Below are 22,677 nucleotides of genomic sequence, written 5' to 3'. Positions count from 1 at the left end.
AAAACAGTGGGGAACATTAATGAATCCTTTAACACAGGGATAAGGAATAATATAGCAGAGATTAAAGGGCTCAACAAATGAAATGAGAAACACACTTGATGGAATAAACAGCAGGACAGAAGAAGCAGAGAAATGAACTAGTGACATAGAAGACAAAGAAATGGAAAGCAATGAAGCTGAAAAAAAGTGAAAGAAGAACCATGCAAACAAGAATAGACTCAGAGAACTCAGTGACTCCATCAAATATAATAACATTTGTATTATAGGAGTTCCAGAAGAAAAAGGGAGAAAGGGGGGCAGGAAATGTACTTGAAGATACAATGGCTGGAAACTTCCCTAATCTGGGGAAGGAAACATATCCAGATCCAGAAGGCAAGATCTGGTGTTTCCGAAAAAATTCACAAAAAGCAGATCTACACCAAGACATCTAATCATTAAAATGGCAAAATACAGAGATAAAGAAAAAACATCAAAAGATACAAGACAACAGAGGACAGTCACATACAAAGGAAACCCCATAAGGGTTTCATCAGCAGATTTTTCAGCAGAAACTTTCCAAGCCAGAACCGAGTGGCATGATAAATTTAAAGTGCTGAGTGGTAAAAAATCTGTAGCCAAGAATACTCTATCAGCAAGGCTAACATTCAAAATAGAAGTAGAAAGCAAGAGATCACAGACAAGCAGTAATTAAAGGAGTACATAACCACTAAAATCAGCCCTACAAGAAATATTAAAGGGAACTCTTTGAGTGGAGGAAAAAGACCAAAAACGATAGTATGAAAGTAGGAATCACAAAAGTAATTAAAATGAATATTTCTATTAAAAAAAGTTCAAGGAACTCACAAAATAAAAGGATGTAAAATATGACACTATATATCTAAAACGTGGGGAGGACAGGAGTAAAGAATGGGTTCAAACTTGAAAGGCCATCAATTTAATATAGACTGCTATGTGCAGAAGAGGTTATATACAAACCTAATGACAACCACAAATCAAAAACCACTAATAAATATGCAAAGAATAAAGAGAAAGAAATCCAAATATATCACTAAAGAAAATCAGCAAACATGGAAGGCAAGAAAGATCACAGAAAACCTTAAGAAACAATAAAACCAGTAATAAAATGGCAATAAAGAGCTATCTATCAGTAACTTTTTTGAATGTAAATGTACTAAATGCTCTAATCAAAAGACAGATGACAGAATGGATAAAAAAAAAAAAACAAGATCCATCTCTATGCTGCCTACAGAGACATACTTTATTTATTTTAAAATATCTATTTATTTGAGAGAGAGAGAGAGAATACAGGACGAAAGGGGCTGAAAGGGAGGAAAAGAATCTCAAGCAGACTCCCCATAGAGTCTGAAGCCTGAAGTGGGGCTTGATCTCCCAACTCTGAGACTATGACCTGAGCCAAAATCAAGAGATGGATGCTTAACCAACTGAGCCACCCAGGCACCCCTACAGAGACTCATTTTAGATCTAAAGACACCTGCATGAGCACTGGGTGTTATACAACATGTTGGCAATTTTAATTTATTTTTTTTTATTTTTTATTTTTAAATGTTTATTTATTTATGATAGTCACACACACACAGAGAAAGAGAGAGAGAGAGAGAGAGGCAGAGACACAAGCAGAGGGAGAAGGAGGCTCCATGCACCGGGAACCCGACGTGGGATTCGATCCCGGGTGTCCAGGATCACGCCCTGGGCCAAAGGCAGGCGCCAAACCGCTGCGGCACCCAGGGATCCCGGCAATTTTAATTTAAATAAAATATTTTAGTAAATAAATAAAATAAAGACAATTTGCAATTTGAAAGTGAGGGGGTAGAGAAACATTTATCATGCAAATGGATATCAAAAGAAAGCCAGAGTGGCAGTAGTTATATCAGAAAAACTAGACTTTAAAAAAAGACTGTAACAAGATACAAAGAAGGGCCCTATATAATAATAAAAGGGATAATCCAACAAAAAGATGTAACAATTCTTAAAAAAAAAAAAAAAAGATGTAACAATTCTTTTTTTTTTTTTTTAATTTTTATTTACTTATGATAGTCACAGAGAGAGAGAGGCAGAGACACAAGCAGAGGGAGAAGCAGGCTCCATGCACCGGGAGCCCGACATGGGATCCGATCCCGGATCTCCAGGACCGCGCCCTGGGCCAAAGGCAGGCGCCAAACCGCTGCGCCACCCAGGGATCCCAGATGTAACAATTCTTGAGGTTGAAATTGGTAACAGATTATCCTTTGTGAATAAATTTCCCTATAATATTAATAAAAATGGCTTTCGTGTGTGTGTGTTTTTTTTTTTTAGATTTTATTCAATTGATATATATATATATATATATACACATATATATACATACATACATATATATATACATATGAGAGGAAAGAGCACATGAGCTGGGGAGAGGGGGAGAGGGAGAGGGAAAAGCAGACTCCCCACTGAACAGGGATCCTGACCCTGGGATCATGACCTGGGCTGAAGGCAGATGCTTTTTTTTTTTAAGATTTTACTTATTTATTCAAGATAGACATAGAAAGAGAGAGGGGCAGAGACAAGGCAGAAGGAGAAGCAGGCTCCATGCCGGGAGCCCGACTTTGAGACTCGATCCCGGGACTCCAGGATTACGCCCTGGGCCAAAGGCAGGCACTGAATCGCTGAGCCACCCAGGGATCCCCTGAAGGCAGATGCTTAACTGACTGAGCCACCCAGGTGCCCCAGCTTTCATGTATATTAATGTTGAAGGTTGCTCTAAGACTGCTTGCAGCAGAAGCAGTAATAGAAAAAGGGTTCTGAAAAGGAAAAGAGGGGAGAATGAGGAATAAGCCCAGGAAAGTATGGAGAGTGGATTAGAAAGCTGAGAAAAAAGGCCCTCATATGAGGGAGGGGACAAAAATCACAGGTATCAAGGCCTGAACCCAGAGGGAAAGGGAAGAAGGGGAAATAGTTACCATAAATCACAGTGTCATTATGTAAGGAAGCCTATAAGAGTATGAGGGATTCAAATAAAAAAGGTTTGTGTCCTTCAACATGGGCACATGCAGTTCACTTTGTTTCCTCCTATTCTGCTTACTAGTAGTGATTTTCATTCCTCTCTACCCTATAAGATAATCAGCTACAGGGGAGCATGGGGGGCAGAAATCATGTCTTAGGTATCACTGCAACTCACCCAATGCCTAATACAGATTTTTACACAAAGGAGACACTCAGCAAATTAGTTTAAATACAATTTTTTACCAGGCAGTTAATGTAACTTTATATCTGTAAGTAACTATGTTCCTTTAAATTTCCAAACTGCCTTATATTACTAAACAGTGAAGATAAGTTAATAAAGAACAGTAATTCTAAAGTAATTCAGTTTCTCAGAAGGAGAGGTTTTACAGGACTAGGAGAAGAGGAGCAGCCACCCAAAACTGGAAAGAAACAGTAGGAGGAGCAAGAAGAGGTTGTGCTTAGAGGGGAGGAGGGAGGAATGCTAAGTTGTCTGAAAGAACAAGAAGAAAATGAAGGGAGGAAATAAAAGCAAGACACTGTCTCTGGCCATTCTAAAATTCTGCTGTGCTGGAGGTATCTGCTGTAATAAGCACATTCATATCTTTGCCAGGCCAAATTTGGATTCAGCCCACTGTTGATGTCTGTCTTCATTCTCAAATGTTTTTCTGCTAATTTATTTTTAAGCTTAGTATTTTATTTTACAGAAGAAAAGAGATGAAAAAAGACCCTTCATCACCACCCTCTGCTGATTTTTGCCAAAAATGTCATCCTTTGAGACCTATTGTAGGAAATGCAATGTATCCAGGTCATGAAGTTTAGGGAAAACAAAATTCTTTTCCCATTTTGTAGATTTTTAAGAATCTCTCTTGTCATTTACCATTAGAGGGGAAAGAAGAACTGATGAAATATCTATTTTTTTTATGTTATTGTAAGAGTTTTCTTCCAGCAACAATCTTAATACCATGAATTAGGTTCATCTGGATTCCATTGGTTAAAATTATCTATATGTTGTCATATCAAAAGTAGGACAAGTAGGGTCTATATTACTAACTTAAGGGCAAAACCAGTTAGTTATTCAAGTAACTTCTAAATTATCAGAGAATTACAAAAGTGCATCTGGTGTGATTCTGAGTACTTAGTATGTTTTCTATTAGAAATACGTGGAAATTAGAGATTTACATATAATAATATGTGACAATTATTTATTAATCATAACATCCAATTAACCAGTATTTCCTGACTTTGCCCACTCTAAGCCAAAGCTTAATGAAGTATCCTTGCTGGATATAAGGATAATATTGGTTAGAGAAATGAGGGGACAGGAGTGATGTCAATTCAGTACCTCTAAGCAAAAAGATCAAAAGCTCCCTCCTTACTTAGGAGGTGGCTCAGGAAATTCTGGTTCTCCATGCTTTAATGCTCACTTTTCCTTCTCTGACTGATTAGGTAAAAGCTAGGTTTACACAAAGGACTTTTTTCGGGTAGTAATGAACAGATTTTCCTATCACACTATCCTGAATATATCTACTTGCCTTTGGCTTTTATATTTTGAAGTGGATAAATACCTAGATCTCAAATTTATTTACAATTAGGTAAGTCGATGTTCATTTAGACAGTATAATCAAAATTCACAATTTAGCAACAGAAAAATTAAAGGACTATAAAATTAGGTACTACATCTCACATTTTTTTCTTGGTATATTTACTAAAAGAGAATTCGTTTAATTATACTTTACATCTTGAATTAGATACAATTTAAAGCTATACAGAAGGTGACCTAAGCACTCTGGGTATGAAGAATTCTTAATTAATAACAGTCCTAAAGAAATCTTCTAACAAAATGGGCAAACTTCAAATATACTTTATTCACTAAGAGAAGCCAGACATAAAGGAACATATATGATTACATTTATATGAAATGTCTAGAAAAGGCAAATTTATAGGGACAGAAGGTCTATTAGTAGTTGCCTGGGAATGAGAAGTAACTGCAAATGGATAGGAGATTTGTTTTGGAGTGATGGAAATGTTCTAAGATTAGATAGTGTGAGAGTTATACAAATCTATAAATATACTAAGAATTGCTAAAATATACCCTTAAAATGAGTGAATTTTATAGTATACAAATTATACTTCAACAAACTTGTTAATAAAAATGAGTCCTCTGGGAGTATCCTTTTGGATACTAGAGAAGATAAGTGTTTTTTTTTTTTTTTTAACATGTTGGAATGAAATGAGAATTTTTAAGAAGAAATAAGTCCACTTCTATTGAGAATGAGAGCCCGAATAATGCTGTTATGAAGCAAGACCTATCTTGATCAATAAATAACCTACAAAGTGCCACCTGTGTATGGGGGGATCTTTGCAATCTGGCAATGTGTCTCTTCAGGGTGCTTGAATTTAAGTCAAATAGGGTATTTCTATTTCTTCCCAGCGTAAACATGAATTACAATGAGTACCAGGGGAGAAAGCATCAATTCTTCTGGGCATTCATTTTGAGCATCAGTAACCAACCAATGCGCCTCAAAGAAGTAAAAGAAGGGATCTCTCATATTTTGATAGATTCTAGGATACTCTCTAGATTATCTGGGTGATTAAGAACTACAACAGGATGACTCTAAGATTTATGGATCATGGAGAGGGCACTACACAGTAGCTCATGATGAAGGGGCCCCATGGCCTTTACTTTTGTCCAAGGCTATCATGGGAAAAGATTAAGAGAAGGGTATCTTATTTTGGTTTTATTTCTGCTCTAACTATTGGGTTTTAGCTTACTCTTTAATTCTTTTTATTCCAAAAAGTGACATTTACACAAGAATCCCTGCTTTAAACTTTGAGTATATATTTCAATTAATTTAAACAAACATGATTTTTTCTTTTAATAAAAAGGACGTAAGTAAACAAAAGGTAACCCAATGTTATTCCGTAACTGAAATGTTCCTCCGTTAAAAGCTGATTGATGAATATGAAAGGCCATTAGACAGTATGTTTCTTCAGGGTAAGGACCATGTGCTATTCACTTGCAATTAGGCAACAAACATAAGCATAGGGCTTGCCATACCTAATAACTGTTTGCTGACCTGAGGATGAAAGCATCATATAAATGATAAGCTAATATAAATGTAAATGATTACATTGTTTCTCACGATTAAAGTAATCCTTAACAATTTTTAAAAAGATTTTATTTGAGAGAGAGAGAGAGAGAGCATAAATTGAGGGGGAAAAGGGCAAGCAGACTCCCCGCTGAGCAGTGAACAGGGAGTGGGGCACAATCCCAGGACCTAAGCCAAAGGAAGATGCTTAACCAGCTGAGCCACTCAGGTATCCCCAGTAATCCTTAATAATTTAAACCTGGCTCTTAAAATATCACCTTCAAGAAAGGCTTCATAAGTTAAAGAAGTATGAGTTACACAGAACTCATTAAAAGTAGAGAAAAGTGAGAAAACTGAAAGGGAAAAAACGCCTCAAATTTGTGGTGTTGTGGCATAAAAAATTCCCAAGGATCTAAGATATATAATGTTACAAGTGAAACATCTTAGATATTTTTACACAAAGGAAAATGCTAAAAGACAAACATCACATTTCACCTGGATCAATGAAATAATCTGCTCTTATACTTATGGTAAATAAACACACATACACACAGACACTATCTTTTCATTAAGAAAAAAATATATTTGCATACTAATACCTAATATAATTAGGTATTAGTGTTATATACTAATTAGGTATATAAAAAGATCTTCAAGATGACTAAATGAAAAAAACAAGGTGAGAAAACAATGTAAATGATTTGATTAGTTTTTTAAAAAAGAGTAATTTTATCTGTATTTATCTACTGGCAATGAGTGACTTTTTTTTCCCTAAGAATAAGCCAACTGTCAGAGGATATGGGGTAGAAGTGGGAAAACAAGCTTTTGTTTTGCATTTTTATATGTTTCTGTAGTATCTGAATTTTCTAATCTCATATATATATTTTATTTAAGGAAATACCCATCCAGTTGATGCACTGTGGAACAGTTTTATCTGTTTATTATTTGGTATTAGAAAGACTAATATAAGCTCCTACTGGCCATGTCAATGTTTCACTCATGTGGCTGCCCATATATTACCTGGCATAGTAACTTTGTATATTGAGATGTTCAATAAAGTTTTGTTGCATTGAAAAAAAAGTCCAATAAATATTATTAAAAATATTTTCACATAAGTTCAAATATGACAAACTGCTGAGTCAATTCTGTGAAGCATGCTGAGCAAGACCCAGGAGTTTATACTGGCTGAACACCAAACATGGCTCATTTGCAATCTGTGACCAGGATAGTGCAATTTACATCTACAAAATTTTCCTCAATTATACACCAGAAATAATTCCCTATAAGTTAGAAATTTAGAAAGTATCTGAGAATTGGTATGATCCACCCTCACCCTCTCTAACCCACTGTGTCAGTTACTGATGCAATGTCTTTCCTCCAAATTGACCTTTCTTTGCCCTGCTTTGTGGTATTGGAACTGGACATATAAACATTTCTCCTTTACCAGCTGGCACAATTCTAACTTTTGTCAGTATAAAGTGCTGAAGGGCCAATGCAGTAGGAAGTGGTTTCTTTTCCTGGTTCTGGTGTGCTTTTTCCTTCTAGTTCCTATGGCATGCACCTGCTAGTGGTGTACAGGACACCCCCAAATGCTCACCATTTTTGGAATTTCAGTGGTGGTCCAGACAGTGGCTTCTTATGAAGTTTCACTGGCTTTCTACTAAGGGGGATTACCAGCAAGTTTTGCCAGAACTTCAGGAGGTAGTTTCCCACTTAACAGCTCTGGTCTGTGGCATCTCAATGAATTTCTATGCCATCCAGTGGCCAAAACATTGCTCTAGCAAGGTTTGAATCACAAGTCTTATTGGGATGAAGCCTTCTTCCAAGTTTGCTCCTTTCTTGGGTACTCTGCCTACACCCAAGAAGTAGTAGCTGCTCCCTATTTCTGATATGCCTGTATTCTTTGGAATTCTATTTACTTCTTGGGAGTTAATCCCCTGCTACTTACTACTTAATAACTTAAGTTTTTCCTGCACATATTACTGGTATGGTTTCTGACTCCTAATTCATGGCCAAACCAAGCCAACAACAAAGAATTAAATCCATAAACCCACTCCTAAAACATAAGTTTGAATTATTGTTTGATAACACAGAGAAACAATAGGGCATTTAACCCAACTTATTAACTACTTAAAAACTCCCACAAAACTAAAAATCAGTATGATGGTTTTGTACTGTGTAAACTAAGCTAAGTGAGGACATTTCCCAGATTTTCTTTTCTCTATGATTCCAGGGTTTGGGCTGGCCACAAGAGAAATCTCTTTAAGATTTGAACAAAAATGAATCAGCAGTCATTACACTTTGAAGGTAATATAGGATGTGCTGCTACAGCTCACACACTCTGTCACTGCTATGCCGGCTCACATTGATAGGGCGACGAGACTAAGCTCACAGTTTTCCAGTTCCTGCCACATCTCCTTCAGCTTCTCCTAGCCCAGGGCCAGATGCTTGTGTAGCTCTATGGCTAATAGTGCTGCTTTTTTTGCAGCTCATTTGCACTGTTTGGGTTAGAAGAAGTAAGAGATAAACACAGATTCCACTTTGTCCTTGTTCTTCCCTGTGTCATGACCTATAGAGACTTCAGGCCCACAGGTAGAGCCTAATTCAAAGCCTTCCAAAAACTCCCCCCCCCCCCCGTTTTTATAATAACTAAGGGCTGGTCCCTTATAATAAATTCCTTAATTATATTGCTCATGGTACTTCTGCTATCCTGATCAAACCCTCATTAATATACACTATAAAATGGTTAAATGATTCTCCTTAAAAAAAAAAAATCATAAGCAATGGGTTACTTAAGCAATTGAGTTTCTATTGCAATTCTTATTTTCCCTATGTTTCTTATTTATTTCTACATAATATTTTTTAAATCTTGGAAGTGGGATAGATTTAAAATGTCATTTTCTTTAGGAAATGCCAGGTGAGGGCCTAATATGAAGGCTTGTTAGGCAGAGGACTAAGTTTTCTGGCTGCTCTGAGATACGGAGATAAATTTCCCACATGGTTTAGGATCCAGGATAGCCTGGCCTATTTCTGGAGACCACCTATAGTGGTCTCCATGCTAGCAGGGGAATGAGATGAAGGATCAGGGAGTTCAGAGAAGGCTAGTATGTATGCATTAAAGGAAATATGAAGTGGGCCTGGAGCCAGGCTTAAGTTGGGGAGGGAAGACCAAAAGATGATGGTGAGGCTCGTTAGTTGTCATTAGCCTCTAAACCTTGAATTCATTTGTTTGACATTTTTGAGATTTGTCCTTGTTTCCTGAGCATGTTCAGTATGACTTGCCAGTTCTCAGAAGTGTGAACATCATAAATTCCACTTTCTGTTTTCAAAGAGGAAGGGAGGGGTAAGTAGGAAGAAAGAGGGATATGCAGTGACTTAGCAGAGAAAGAGCTCCAAATAATGGAGAACATTTGGCTTAAGATCTCTAACTGTGGACAGACTTAAAAACAAACAAACAAATAAACCTGGCCTTATCAATAAATATTTATGAAATAATATCCTAGCCTCATGGAATTTATTTTCTGTGGTAGAGGAAAATACTCAAATGTAAACAAATGAATATATAATTATATATAATTTCAGGTGTTACAAAATGTTTTAAAGAACAATAAAGCCCCCCCCCCCAAAAAAAAAGGAGGTATGAAATGGGTGGGGTTCCATCTTAGGAGATGATTTAATATTATATATTAAATTTTCTACACACAGTATCTTTAGCCCTTGAACAATGTGGGGATTAGGACACTGACTCTCTGTGGAGTGAATAATCTGTGTATAACTGTTACGCACCCAAAACCTAGCTATTCATTGCTTAGAGATGACTGGAAACCTTACTGATAACATGAATAGTTGATTAACACATATTAGGTGCATGTATTATATACTGTATTCTTGCAATAAACTAGAGAAATGCTATTAAGAAAATCATAAGGAGGGACGCCTGGGTGGCTCAGCAGTTGGGCACCTGCCTTCGGCTCAGGTCGTGGTCCTGGGATCCAGGATCGTGTCCCGCATCAGGCTCTCTGCGAGTAGCCTGCTTCTCCCTCTGCCTATGTCTCTGCCACTCTCTCTGTGTCTCTCATGAATAAATAAATAAACCTTAAAAAAAAATCACAAGGAAGAGAAAATACATCTGTAGTACTCTACTAGAAAAAACACAGATAAGTGGACCCATGCAGTTCAAATCTGTGTTGTTCAAGGTCAACTGTATGCAATAAGTGTTACAATAAATATAACCATAGATGTATCTAAGATATACAAAAGGAAAAGATTCATGTAGTTCCATGATAGATCAGACTACTTATATTTATATAAATCATAATGAGCTTATGTATAGACCAATGAAACTTACCCTGTAGAAAGCACTGGTCAAAGGGAGCAATGCTGCAGCAATGTTATATTCTTCTAAACTTGAACAATCCTTAAACAAAGAGAAACAAGCATAATTAGGACATTTATACTAGAAATCACAAATACGTGGAAAAAAAATCTAGGATACACTGTTTACTGTCTTACGGGGTTTTTACTTTTTTTTTTTTTAATTTTTATTTATTTATGATAGTCACAGAGAGAGAGAGAGAGAGAGAGGCAGAGACATAGGCAGAGGGAGAAGCAGGCTCCATGCACCGGGAGCCTGATGTGGGATTCGATCCCGGGTCTCCAGGATCGCGCCCTGGGCCAAAGGCAAGCGCCAAACCACTGCACCACCCAGGGATCCCAGGGTTTTTACTTTTATTCCAAATTGTCACTAAGTCTTACTTAGGTAAAATTGAAAAACAAAACTGTCCTTGAAGCACATTATTTTAGAAGTGAGATAAAAATACGTTTGAGAAAGACTTTTTAAAAGTTTTTATTTAAATTCCCATTAGGTAACATATAGTGTAATATTAGGTTCAAGTGTACAAAATAGTGATTCAACACTTCCATACAACACCTGGTGCTCATTACAGCAAGTACTTCCTCAATCCACATCACCTATTTAACTCTATTCCCCACCCAACCATCCCTCTGGTAACCATTCTTTTCTTTTCTAAAGTTACATAAGTTTCTTGGTTTTCCCTCCTTCCTTTCCCTTTGTTTTGTTTCTTCAATTCCATGTGAGTGAAATCACATGGTATTTGTCTTTCTCTGACTGACTTACTTCATCAGCATAATACTATCTAGCTCCATCCAGGTCATTGCAAATGGCAAGATTTCATTCTTTTTTATGGCTTAGTAATATTCCAATGTGTTTGTGTTTGTTGTTATGTGTACACACACCCCACTACTTCTTTATCTTTTCATTCAGCCAATGGACATGGGGTTTTTTCCATAATATGGGTATTATAAGAAATGCTGCTATAAACATTGGGGTGCATGTATTCCCTTTGAATTAGTATTTTTGCATCCTTTGGATAAATACCTAGTAGTGCAATTGCTGCACCATAGGGTAGTTGTATTTTTAACTTTTTGAGGAACCTCCATGCTGTTTTCCAGAGTGGCTACACCAGTTTGCATTCCTACCAACATTGCAATATTGGTCTATACATAAGCTTATTATGATTTATATAAATATAAGTAGTTTGATCTATCATGGAACATGAATCTTTTCCTCTTGTATGTCTGAGATACATCTATAGTTATATTTATTATAACACGTATTGCACTTATTTCCCTTTCTCCACATCCTTGCCAGCACCTGTTATTTTGGGGTTTTTTATTTTAGCTCTTCTGGATTTGTGTGAGATGATATCTCATTGTAGTTTTGATTTGCATTTCACTGATGTTGAGTGATGTTGAATATCTTTTCATGTGTCTGTTAGCCATCTGTGTTGTGTCTTCTCTGGAGAAATGTCTGTTTGTGTCTTTTGACTAATTTGTAATTGGATTATTCATTTTTCTAGGTGTTGAGTTTGATAAGTTCTTTATATATTCTGGACACTTACTCTTTATCAGATATGTCATTTGCAAATATCTTCTTCCATTCTGAAGGTTGCCTTTTAGTTTTGTTGTTTCCTTTGTTGTGCAGAAAGCGTTTTATTTTGGTGAAGTCCCAGTCATTTACTTTTGCTTTTGTTTCCCTTGCCTAGTAAGAAATTGCTACAGTTGACATCAAAAAGGTTACTGCTTTTGTTGTCTCTAGGATTTTTATGGTTTCAAGTCTCACATTTAGTCTTTATTTTTATATACATATATATATATATATATTTTAAGATTTTATTTATTTACTTATTGAGAGACACACAGAGAGAGGCAGAAACATAGGCAGAGGGAGAAGCAGGCTCCTTGTGAGGAGCCTGATGCGGGACTGTAATCTATTTTGAATTTATTTTTGTGTGTGGTGTAAGAAAGTGGTCTAGTTTCATTCTTCTGCATGTAGCTGTCCAGTTTTCCAACACCATTTGTTGATGAGACAGTTCTTTTTCCTATTGGATATTCTTTCCTGCTTTGTGGAAGATTAACTACCCATATATAGTTGTGGATTCATTTCTGGATTTTCTATTCTGTTCTATTGATCTATGTGTCTATTTTTGTGCCAGTACCATACTGTCTTGACTACAGTCTTGTTATACAGCTTGAAGTCTAGAATTGTGATGCCTCCAGCTTTTTCTTCTTCAAGTTTGCTTTGGCTATTTGGGGTCTTTTGTGGTTCCATGCAAATTTTAGGATTGGTTCTTCTAGCTCTTGAAAAATGTTGTTGGTATTTTGATAAAGATTCCAATTAAATGTGTAGATTGGTTTTGTTCTTCCAATCCATGGACATAGAATGTCCTTCCATTTCTTTGTGTTCTCTTCAACTTCTTTCATCAGTGTTCTGTAGTTTTCAGAGTACAGATCTTTCATCTCTCTAGTAAGGTTTATTCCTAGGTATCTTATTGTTTTTGGTGTATTTGTAAATGGGAATGATTCCTTAATTTCTCTTTCTGCTGCTTCGTTATTGGTTATTAGAAATGCAACAGATTTCTGCAGGTTGATTTTTTTATCCTGCGACTTACTGAATTTTGTGTATCAGTTCTAGTAGCTCTCTGGTGGATTCTTTTGGGTTTTCTATATAGAGTATCATGTCACCTGCAAATAGTTAGGGTCTTACTTCTTCCTGATTGGCTTAGATGCCGTTTATTTCTTTTTGTTGTCTGATTGCTGTGGTTAGGACTTCCAGTACTATGGTAAATAACAGTGGTGAGAGTGGACATCCCTGTCCTATTCCTGACTACAGAGGAAAAGGTCTCAATTTTCCCCATTGAGGATGATATGCGCTGTGGGTTTTCATACATGTCCTTCATTACACTGAGGTATGTTCTCTCTAAACCTACTTTGTTCAGGGTTTTTATCACGAATGGATGTTGTACTTTGTCAAATGCCTTTTTTCCATCTATTGAAATGATTATATAGCTCTTATCCTTTCTTTTACCAACATGGCTTATCATGTTGATTTGTGAATATTGAATTTCCCTTGCAACTCAGGAATAAATCCCACTTGATTGTGGTGAATGAGTTTTTTAAATGAATTGTTGGATTCGGTTTGCTAGTATTTTATTGAGAATTTATGCATCCAAGTTCATCAGGGATTGGCCTGTTATTCTCCTTTTTAGTGAAGTATTTATCTGGTTTTGGTATCAGGATAATGCTGGCCTCATAGAATGAATTTGGAAGTTTTCCTTCCTTTTCTATTTTTTGGAATAGTTTGAGAAGAATAGTTATTAACTCTTCTTTAAATGTTTGGTGGAATTCACCTGTGAAGCCTCTGGCCTTGGTCTTTGATTTGCTGGGAGTTTTTTTGATTATTGATTCAACTTCTATTTACATTTTCTATTTTTTCTTGTTTCAGTTTTGGTAGTTTATATGTTTTTAGGAATTATTTTCATACACTACTGGTAACCAGCTACCTTTACTTTCTTATTTTATAAAGACTGTTAAAAGCTGTGTAATTTATACAAAAAAAAAATTTGAGGGGCTCTTAGTGTATTTACTGTATTTCATGGACTCTAATGACATGACACTTTTTCCCCCCACACTTTAACTTCTCCAAGACTGGAATTCATCATATAACTGATTGGAACTGTTGTATGACATTAGTCATTTCATTAAATGAAATTAGTATTGAGCACAAAAGGTATTTTGTTATTAATTGGGCAAGAAATGTTGCCAATGCCAAAACTCATTGGGTTTGAAATGCTGGGGAATGGGATAGTCAGATAATCTCAGTGGGAATGTAAAATGGTATAGGTGCTAGGAAAACAGTATGGCAGTTCCTCAAAAATTTAAAAACAGAATTACCATATGATCCAACAATTCTACTACTAGTTATATATCAAAACAAATGACTTGAATAGATTATTTGTACATTCATGTTCACAATAGCACAAAGTTAAAGCATCTCAATCCTTAGTTCCTCAAGGAAATATACCTAAAAGGTTTCCACAGGAATGATAAGGGGAATATACTTGAACTTGCACAAACATTCATTTTATAGAGTATCGATAGCTGTTCCTTGTGGGGAAATTTGGCTAAACAAAATTAAATGAGGTGTTTTTTTTTGTTTGTTTGTTTTTTTAACTGTAGGGCTTTTCAAAGTTTTTACATTGTGACTGTTATGGAGAAAATTTGGTTGGCAGCATTTCCAAACCTAATTTGACTAAGAACAGTTTTTTTAAAAAGCAGTTGAAAATATATTTTGGAAAAATTATGATTCAAGATTATCAAAAATCTGAGAGAATTCCTACCAAAAGATCACTTTAAAACCTGTAGGGACTTTTATTTGTTTAATATCCTACCACTTTCAGGGGTACGTCATAGTGACTCAATATTTTTCTACATTACCCAATGATTCCCATGATGAGGCTAGTTAGTCTCATCAAAGAAGTGACTACAATATTGACTAAATTTCCCATGCTGTATATTACATCCCCATGATTTATTTTATAACTGGATCTTGATATCTCTTAATCCCCTTCACCTATTTTGCCTATACCCCAACCACTCTCTCCTCTGGTAACCAAGTTTGCTTCCTGTATCTGAGTCTGTTTCTGTTTTGTTTTGTTTGCTCATTCATATTGTTTTTTAGGTTTACATAAGTGAAATCATACAGTATTTATCTTTCTCTGATTTATTTCACTTAACATAATATGCCTACTCTAGGTTCATCTTTGTCCCAAATGGCAAGGTTTCATTCTTTCCTCTCTCACACACACACACACCACATCTTTATCTGTTTATCTACTGAGGAACACTTAGGCTGCTTCCATATCCTAGCTATTATAAATAATGCTGCTATGAACAGGGGAGTGCATATATCTTTTTGGATTGGTGTTTTTGCTTTCTTTGGATAAATACCCAGCAGTAGAATTGCTGGCTCATATTGTAGTTCTATTTTTTATTTTTTTCAGGAACCTCTATGCTCTTTTCCTTTTCTTTCTTTCTTTCTTTCTTTCTTTCTTTCTTTCTTTCTTCTTTCTTTCTTTCTTCTTCTTTCTTTCTTTCTTTCTTTCTTTCTTTCTCTTTCCTTATTCTTTCTAAGATTTTATTTATTTATTTATGAGCGATACAGAGAGAGAGGCAGAGATACAGGCAGAGAGAGAGGCAGAGAGAAGCAGGCTCCATGCAAGAAGCCCGACACAAGACTTGATCCCGGGTCTCCAGGATCACGCCCTGGGCTGAAGGCAGGCGCCAAACCACTGAACCACCCAGGTGTCCCGTCTATGCTGTTTTCCATATGGTTGCATTTCCCACTAACAGCATAAGAGGGTTTCCTTTTCTCTACATCGCTGGCAACACTTGTTATTCTTGGACTTTTTTCTTGACTTACGGTTAATTTCATTCTTTCATACTTTTGTTGAATGATTAAAAGATGCTAGATAAAATATTAAAAAATTTTTTAATGCAAAGCAATGAACTGGCAAGAAAGTAATGAATATTCAGGCCAAAATGTAAATTAAATGGAATTGGAGTGATATATAGAGCACTGAAGTAAAATTTTACCTCAGAAGCAGCTTGTGAGCAAAGTAAATTTGAATATTAGTTTTGAACAGCTAAAGGAGTCATGGGTGAGGAAACAAAGCCTAGTGCTTGCTAAACTTGGAAGTTCATTAGGAGAGCTATACCATAATGCTGGGATCTCTAGGACCACCTAGGACACCAGTTAAAAAGTCTGAGATATAAAAAAGATAATTCTTCAAGGAAATTGACAAGTATGTGGGTAAATCTAAACATACAGTGACCTAAAACAATGACAATTATATCTTTGGGTATCAAAGAAAATTACAATACAAGTAACATATATAACCACAATAGGACAGAAATTGTGAGGTGGCAGACCGGAATTGGATTTTGATAAATTGAGTATTTAAAATTTTCTACATTATTGCCAAAGAAATATAGGATGGGTTATAACTTCCAGTCTAACAGAGAAAAAAATGGAGAGGAAAACTTATAACTCAAAGGAAAGCCCGAAAGAGGAAAAGAAACCCCCAAGGAGAAACAATCAGAAAAGAACAAAATAAGATGGTAGAAATAAATAAAATTATAATAGCCAAAATAAACCAAATATTCTGGCTAAAAGATTGCCACTGAATAAAAAGCTAGAGTCTATGGGAGCCTGGGTGGCTCAGTCAGTCAAGCATCTGCCTTTGGCTCAGGTCAAGATCCCAGGGTCCTGGGATGGAGGCCCCCTCCCCTGCTCAGCAGGGAGCCTGCTTCTCCCTCTGCCCTTCCCCCTGCTGTGCTTTCTCTCTCTCTTTCAAATAAATAAATAAAATCCAAAAAAAAAAAAAAAAAAGCTAGCATTCAAATATTTGTTCTTTAAAAGGACATTATCTGTAACTTAAGAATACACAAAAGTTAAAAGGATGGAAAAAGATGGACCAAGCAAATATTAAAAGAAGTTGAGATAGCAATATTAACAATCATACAAAATAATCTTAAGGAAAAAGGTATTATAAGAAATAAAAAGAAGCATTATATAAAATAGCTCAATTATTCAGGAAGATATAACAATTTTAAATGTGTATATACTTAACTCAGCCTTCATTTGAAAATATATAAAGCAAAAATTGACATTAAAGAATATAAATCCACAATCACATTGAAAGATTTTAATATACCACTTTCAGTATTTCATTCCTCAAGCAGGTAGAAAAATCAGTACAGAATATTTTTTTAAAAGTCAGAGCTAATGGACATATAGAGAACACTATATACAAAAACCTACTTGGATCTATTTATACTCTAGCCCTATATAACTGTTCAGATGGATTTAGAAAACCTGACTTCATACAAGGTCATCAAATAAATTTCAGTAAATTTCAAAAGATTAGTAACATAGAGGTATGGTTGTCAGATCACATTATAATTAAGTTAAAAATCAGTAATACAAGTAAAATACTTAAAATTGTACCTGGCACATAACAAATATTCAATATATGTTTTTTTCATTATCACCAAGGTTAGGAAATACTTAGCATAGCACACTACATTGTAATTATCTATTTACTTTTCAATCTCCTTACTAAACTATTAGCTCTTTGATGGTATTTTTACAGCAGTGAATAAGAAGCAGTATCAGTGTTTATGGAAAACTGATGAATGATTTATACCTTTTCCAGAGTTTCACAAAGCATAAAGATCAGTAGAAACAAATTATCTTGGTAAGTTTTACATTTCCAGAATGAATGTTGAGAGTAGTTAGCACAATATTCCTTTCAATAACAATTTTCATTCATTCAACAAATATTATCTAAATGAACTCAGGAAGCTATCCCAAGAGGGAAAACATATTACAAGTAAGAACACATTTTATAGGGCTGAGATAAATCCATGGCTTAATGGAACCCATCCTTAAAATATGAGGGACAACCATATTCATTCATGATGTGTCTTTGGAAATGGTTGCTGGAGTCAGGTTATAGATTGGATAGATCTAAACTTAGATCAAGTGATCTTTGGTTTTATTTTTTTTAATTTTTAAATTTTTAAAAAAGATTTTATTTATTTATTCATGAGAGACAGGGAGAGGCAGAGACACAGGCAGAGGGAGAAGCAGGCTCCCTGGAGCCTGATGCAGGACTTCATCCCAGGACCCCGGGATCATGACTTGAACCAAAGGCAGATGCTCAACCACTGAGCCACTCAGGTGCCCCTGATCTTTGTTTTTATATTCAGGAACATAAATTTTAGATATAAAAAGAATGACTAATAGTACTGAGTAATGTCTCTCAGCCATACTAGTAGAAAAGAGTGTGTGTTAGAAAGTGAGGAAGAAAAAGAGGGAGGGAGGGGTAGTAAGACAGAGACAGAGAAAGAGCTAAGGGAGGGAGGCAAAGGGGAAGGAGGAAAAAGAGGAATCAGAACTCATTTCAAAGAAAATGATATAATCAACTGAGAGATGATTTTGAAGGCAGTCATTACCTTGGAGTCACATTTTTATTTTAAGATATCAGGCTGGGAAAACTAGGTATCTATATGCAGAAGAATGAAACTGGGCTCTTTTCTTATACTACACAGAAAAATCAACTCAAAATAGATTAAAAACTTGAATGCAAGACCTGAAACTGTAAAAAACTTCTAAGAGAGAACTTAAGTGGTAAGCTTCTTGATATTGATCTTGGCAATAAAAAAACACAAAAAACTGCAAATTCAAAAATTAAGATTTATTTATTTGTTTATTTATTTATTTATTTATTTATTTATTTATTTATTTATTCATTCATGAGAGACAGAGAGAGAGAGAGAGAGAGAGAGACAAAGACATAGGCAGAGGGAGAAGCAGGCTCCACGCAGGGAGCCCGATGAGGAACTCGATCCCGGGACTCCAGGATCACGCCCTGGGCCGAAGGCAGGCGCTAAACCACTGAGCCACCCAGGGATCCCCTAATTTTTGAATTTGATACCAAAAAGCAAAGGCAATAAAAGTAAAAATAAACAAGTAGCATTACATAAAATGCTCTGCACAGCAAAGGAAACCCTCAACAAAGTGAAAAGACAATCTATGCAATGGGAGAAAATATATGCAGATTACATATCCAGTAAGGGATTATTTTCCAAGATATTCAAGGAACTTACACAATGTAATAGTAAAACAAACAAAAACCAATTTTGAAAAACCCCAAATAACCCGATTAAAAATGCGTGAAGGAACAGACATTTTTCTAAAGAAGACATACAAATGGCTAATGGGTATATGAAAAGGTACTCAACATCATTAGTCATCAGGGAGATGCATATCAAAGCCATCATGAAATATCACTTCATACCTGTTAGAATAACTTATCAAAAAGACAAATAATTACAGGTGCGGTGAGTATGTGTCATATACTGTTGGTCAGAATGTAAACTGGTATAGCTACTAAGGAAAACAATAGAGAGGTTCCTCAAGAAATAAAAAAATATAAGTACCATATGATCCAGGAATCCCACTTCTGCACATATATTCAAAGGGAAGGAAATCCTTATCTTGAAGAGACACCTATAATCCCATTTTCACTGCAGCATTATTAACAATAACCAAGGTATGGAAACAACCTGTGTCCATCAATGGAGGATAAGATAAAGAAAATGTGGTATATATTTACAGTGGAATATTGTTTAGCCTTAAAAGGAAATCCTGCCATTTGCAGCAACATGGATAAAAGAGTGTATTATGGTAAGTGAAATAAGCTGGATAGAGAAAGACAAATACTGCATGATACTACTTGTAAGTGGAATTTTAAAAGAAAAATGTGGAACTCAGTAACAGAGTAGAATGGGGTCATTGCCAGAGGCTGGAGCATGTGGGAAATGGGTTAAGATGGTCAAAAGGGTATAAACTTAGTAAGATTAGGTCTGAGGATCTAATGTATAATATGGTGATTAGAGTTGATAATACTGTATTGTACAAAAAAAACTTAAGAAAATAGAACTTAAGTGTTCTTACTTCCAAAAAAGGCAAATACTTGAATTTGTAAAATGACGGATATATTCACTCAATTGTGGCAATCCTTTCACAATATATAAATTGTCACATTGTACTTTTTTTTTTTTTAAAGATTTTATTTATTTATATATGAGAGACACACAGAGAGAGGCAAAGACACAGGCAGAGGGGGAAGCAGGCTCCCTGCAAGGAGCCCGATGCCAGACTCAATTACAGGACTGAGGATCATGACCTGAACCAAAGGCAGACGCTCAACCACTGAGCCACCTCGGTGCCCCATGTTGTACGTTTTAAATATATTACAATTTTGTCAATTATACCTCAATAAAGCTGGAAAAAATATACAGTCAGGTCATGCAGGAAAATATCACACCTTCTTCGTAAATGGTATCACCCACTGTAAAGTCTCTATCACTTCTGTGGATTTTATAAAATGATCCCAGAACACGGCACGGCAAAAAGTGTGAATCATCTTTTCCTCCCTTATTCCTCATTCCCTTGCTTAAGATACTGCTATGCACAAGAATGTCATCCCCTGTGTCCTAGCACATCTGAGTTTCTTTAACAGAAATGCCTAGCATGTTTCTGAAGACTGTCATGAGGCCCAAGGCAATAAAATTCAACAGACTTGAGCCGTAATCTTCTCCTAAGGAAATGGTTGGGATGCCAAGATGCCTTTTGACTTTGATTTCACAGCAGGGCTTCATTTGTAATGATGCTGTCCAAACTTTAAATGACAACAGCTGTGATATGAAGCCCCACACGCTCATTTATAAAAATTTCCCACAAATTAAAAAAAATTAAACAATGGGGATTTTCAGTCCATGACCAATTAGCAGGGACCAGGCAATCATAAAACATTTAGGAGCTATTTATTATTGTACAAAATGTTTACACATTGTAGTGCATGTCTCAGACCTGAGCGCCGTCAAATGCTGATTGCAAAATATAAATATAAAATTCTTTGTAAATCACGTTAGAGACATTCTAAGTTAATTAGGTTGAAAAATGGAAAAATTTTAAAACAATAGGCCTAAAACTATTGACATAGCAATAGCATTCCGGAATAGTGCAGTTATCTGTTGGGCAATCAGTCCATAAATACACATCCTGAAGTCCCCTGTGCTTTGGCCACATAATAGCAATGTAGCTGCAGACATAACAGGCAATTTATAAACTTGCAAGGACTTGAATACTTATACATGTTTTATTCTGAACTTTGTTATGTAGTTTACCTTTAATTTTCCTGCTACAACTGAAAAGTGAGCTCTGCAATCTTAATTTCCCATTATCCTCAATTACTTCAAACTTTTAATCTGCATACCTTTGAATTGTCATGGCCCACCATTCCTATTTCACAAAACTTTGGAATCTCACAAAAATGAAATATTTAAATATTAAAGAAAAATGAGTCAGAAAGGCATAATGTCTTATAGAACTAACTTTTCTTTAGATTAGACATAACCCAGAAAGAAGTTTCTCTGAATTGTCCACAACACTGAGAAATTTACTTATATCTTCCACATAGGGATGGAAATTTAAACTACAATAGCCAAAAAGACCTCTTTATATCATACTCTTCTGTTCAAAAATCCCTGACCGTTACAGGATAATAACCCAACTCTTGTGCCAGCAACCCTCCATGGTTTGTGGACCTAACTCCAAAACCCAACTGCCCAAATTGGCCCCCAACAAAAAGCTGCAGCTCTAGACAGTCTGCTTTATTTATCACATATTCCACATCATAGTAATTCCTACCACATCTAATATCCATGCCTCGCTTTGTCATTTATACTCTTGCCCCCTGGCACTTCCATATGATGTCCCCATATGTTCCTACCCTTTCCAAGTACAGTGCTAAGCACAAAATAAGCAAAAGGACTCTTACTATAGTTTCAGCATCAGGTTTATTTTAATACTAAATTAATTTACACAACCATAAAGAATGTATCATAATTTTGAACACTATGGCTACTTAATATGTAACATAACTTCTAATGGGATAGATGGTGAATGCTAGGCTAGACAAATAATATCAATCTTTGTTATAAGTTTTTGAGTGAATGTCCCAAGTCTGCTTCTATTTTATATGCCTGGAAACCAGAATACTGCACCTGGTTCTAGAAATAATAGCTAACATTGAGTGTTTATGAAGTATCAGACAAGTTTTAATTATGAATTTATAGAAATTATTTTATTTAATTTTCATGTCTCTAGACAGTAGATACTATAATTATGTGCATTTTGTGGAGGAAGGAACTGAGGCTCTCAGAAGTTAGAAGGCATTTTACAAATGGCAGAGCCAGAATTTCAAACCAGGTAGAAATCCTCACTCCAAGATTTGTGCTTTATTTTTTTATAGTTTTAAAGATTTTATTTATTCAGGAGAGGCACAGAGAGGCGGAGACAGGCAAAGGGAGAAGCAGGCTCCCTACAGGAAGCCTGATGTGGGACTTGCAGGAACCCAGAATCACAACCTGAACCAAAGGCAGAGACGCTTAACTACTGAGCCACCCAGGTGTCCCCAGGATTTGTGCTTTAAACCTCTGTCCTCATGTCTCTCAAATGCAATAAGGTAGGACATGGAATCTAAAACTGGTATCTCCTTTAAAAAGGGGGGGGGGCATCCCGGGTGGCTCAGCGGTTTAGTGCTACCTTCAGCCCAGGGCGTGACCCTGGAGACCAGGGATCGAGTCCCATGTAGGC

General features: G+C 35.9%; 1 protein-coding gene across 3 annotated transcripts in view; it reads right to left on the bottom strand.

The window, feature by feature from the left end:
* Positions 1-22,677, bottom strand: part of SBF2 (SET binding factor 2) — a 466,812-nt gene that overhangs the window by 111,974 nt on the left and 332,161 nt on the right. For all 3 annotated transcript variants that reach the window (XM_072725665.1, XM_072725663.1, XM_072725664.1), the window contains exon 17: positions 10,438-10,506. In XM_072725665.1, the coding sequence (XP_072581766.1) occupies positions 10,438-10,506 (69 nt within the window). The remainder of the gene's footprint in view (positions 1-10,437; positions 10,507-22,677) is intronic.

The sequence above is a fragment of the Vulpes vulpes genome, chromosome 11 (genome assembly GCF_048418805.1).
Source record: "Vulpes vulpes isolate BD-2025 chromosome 11, VulVul3, whole genome shotgun sequence".
Classification (NCBI taxonomy): Eukaryota; Metazoa; Chordata; class Mammalia; order Carnivora; family Canidae; genus Vulpes; species Vulpes vulpes.
The sequence above is the reverse complement of the archived record's forward strand: the minus strand, read 5'-3'. Positions and strand labels throughout refer to the sequence as shown.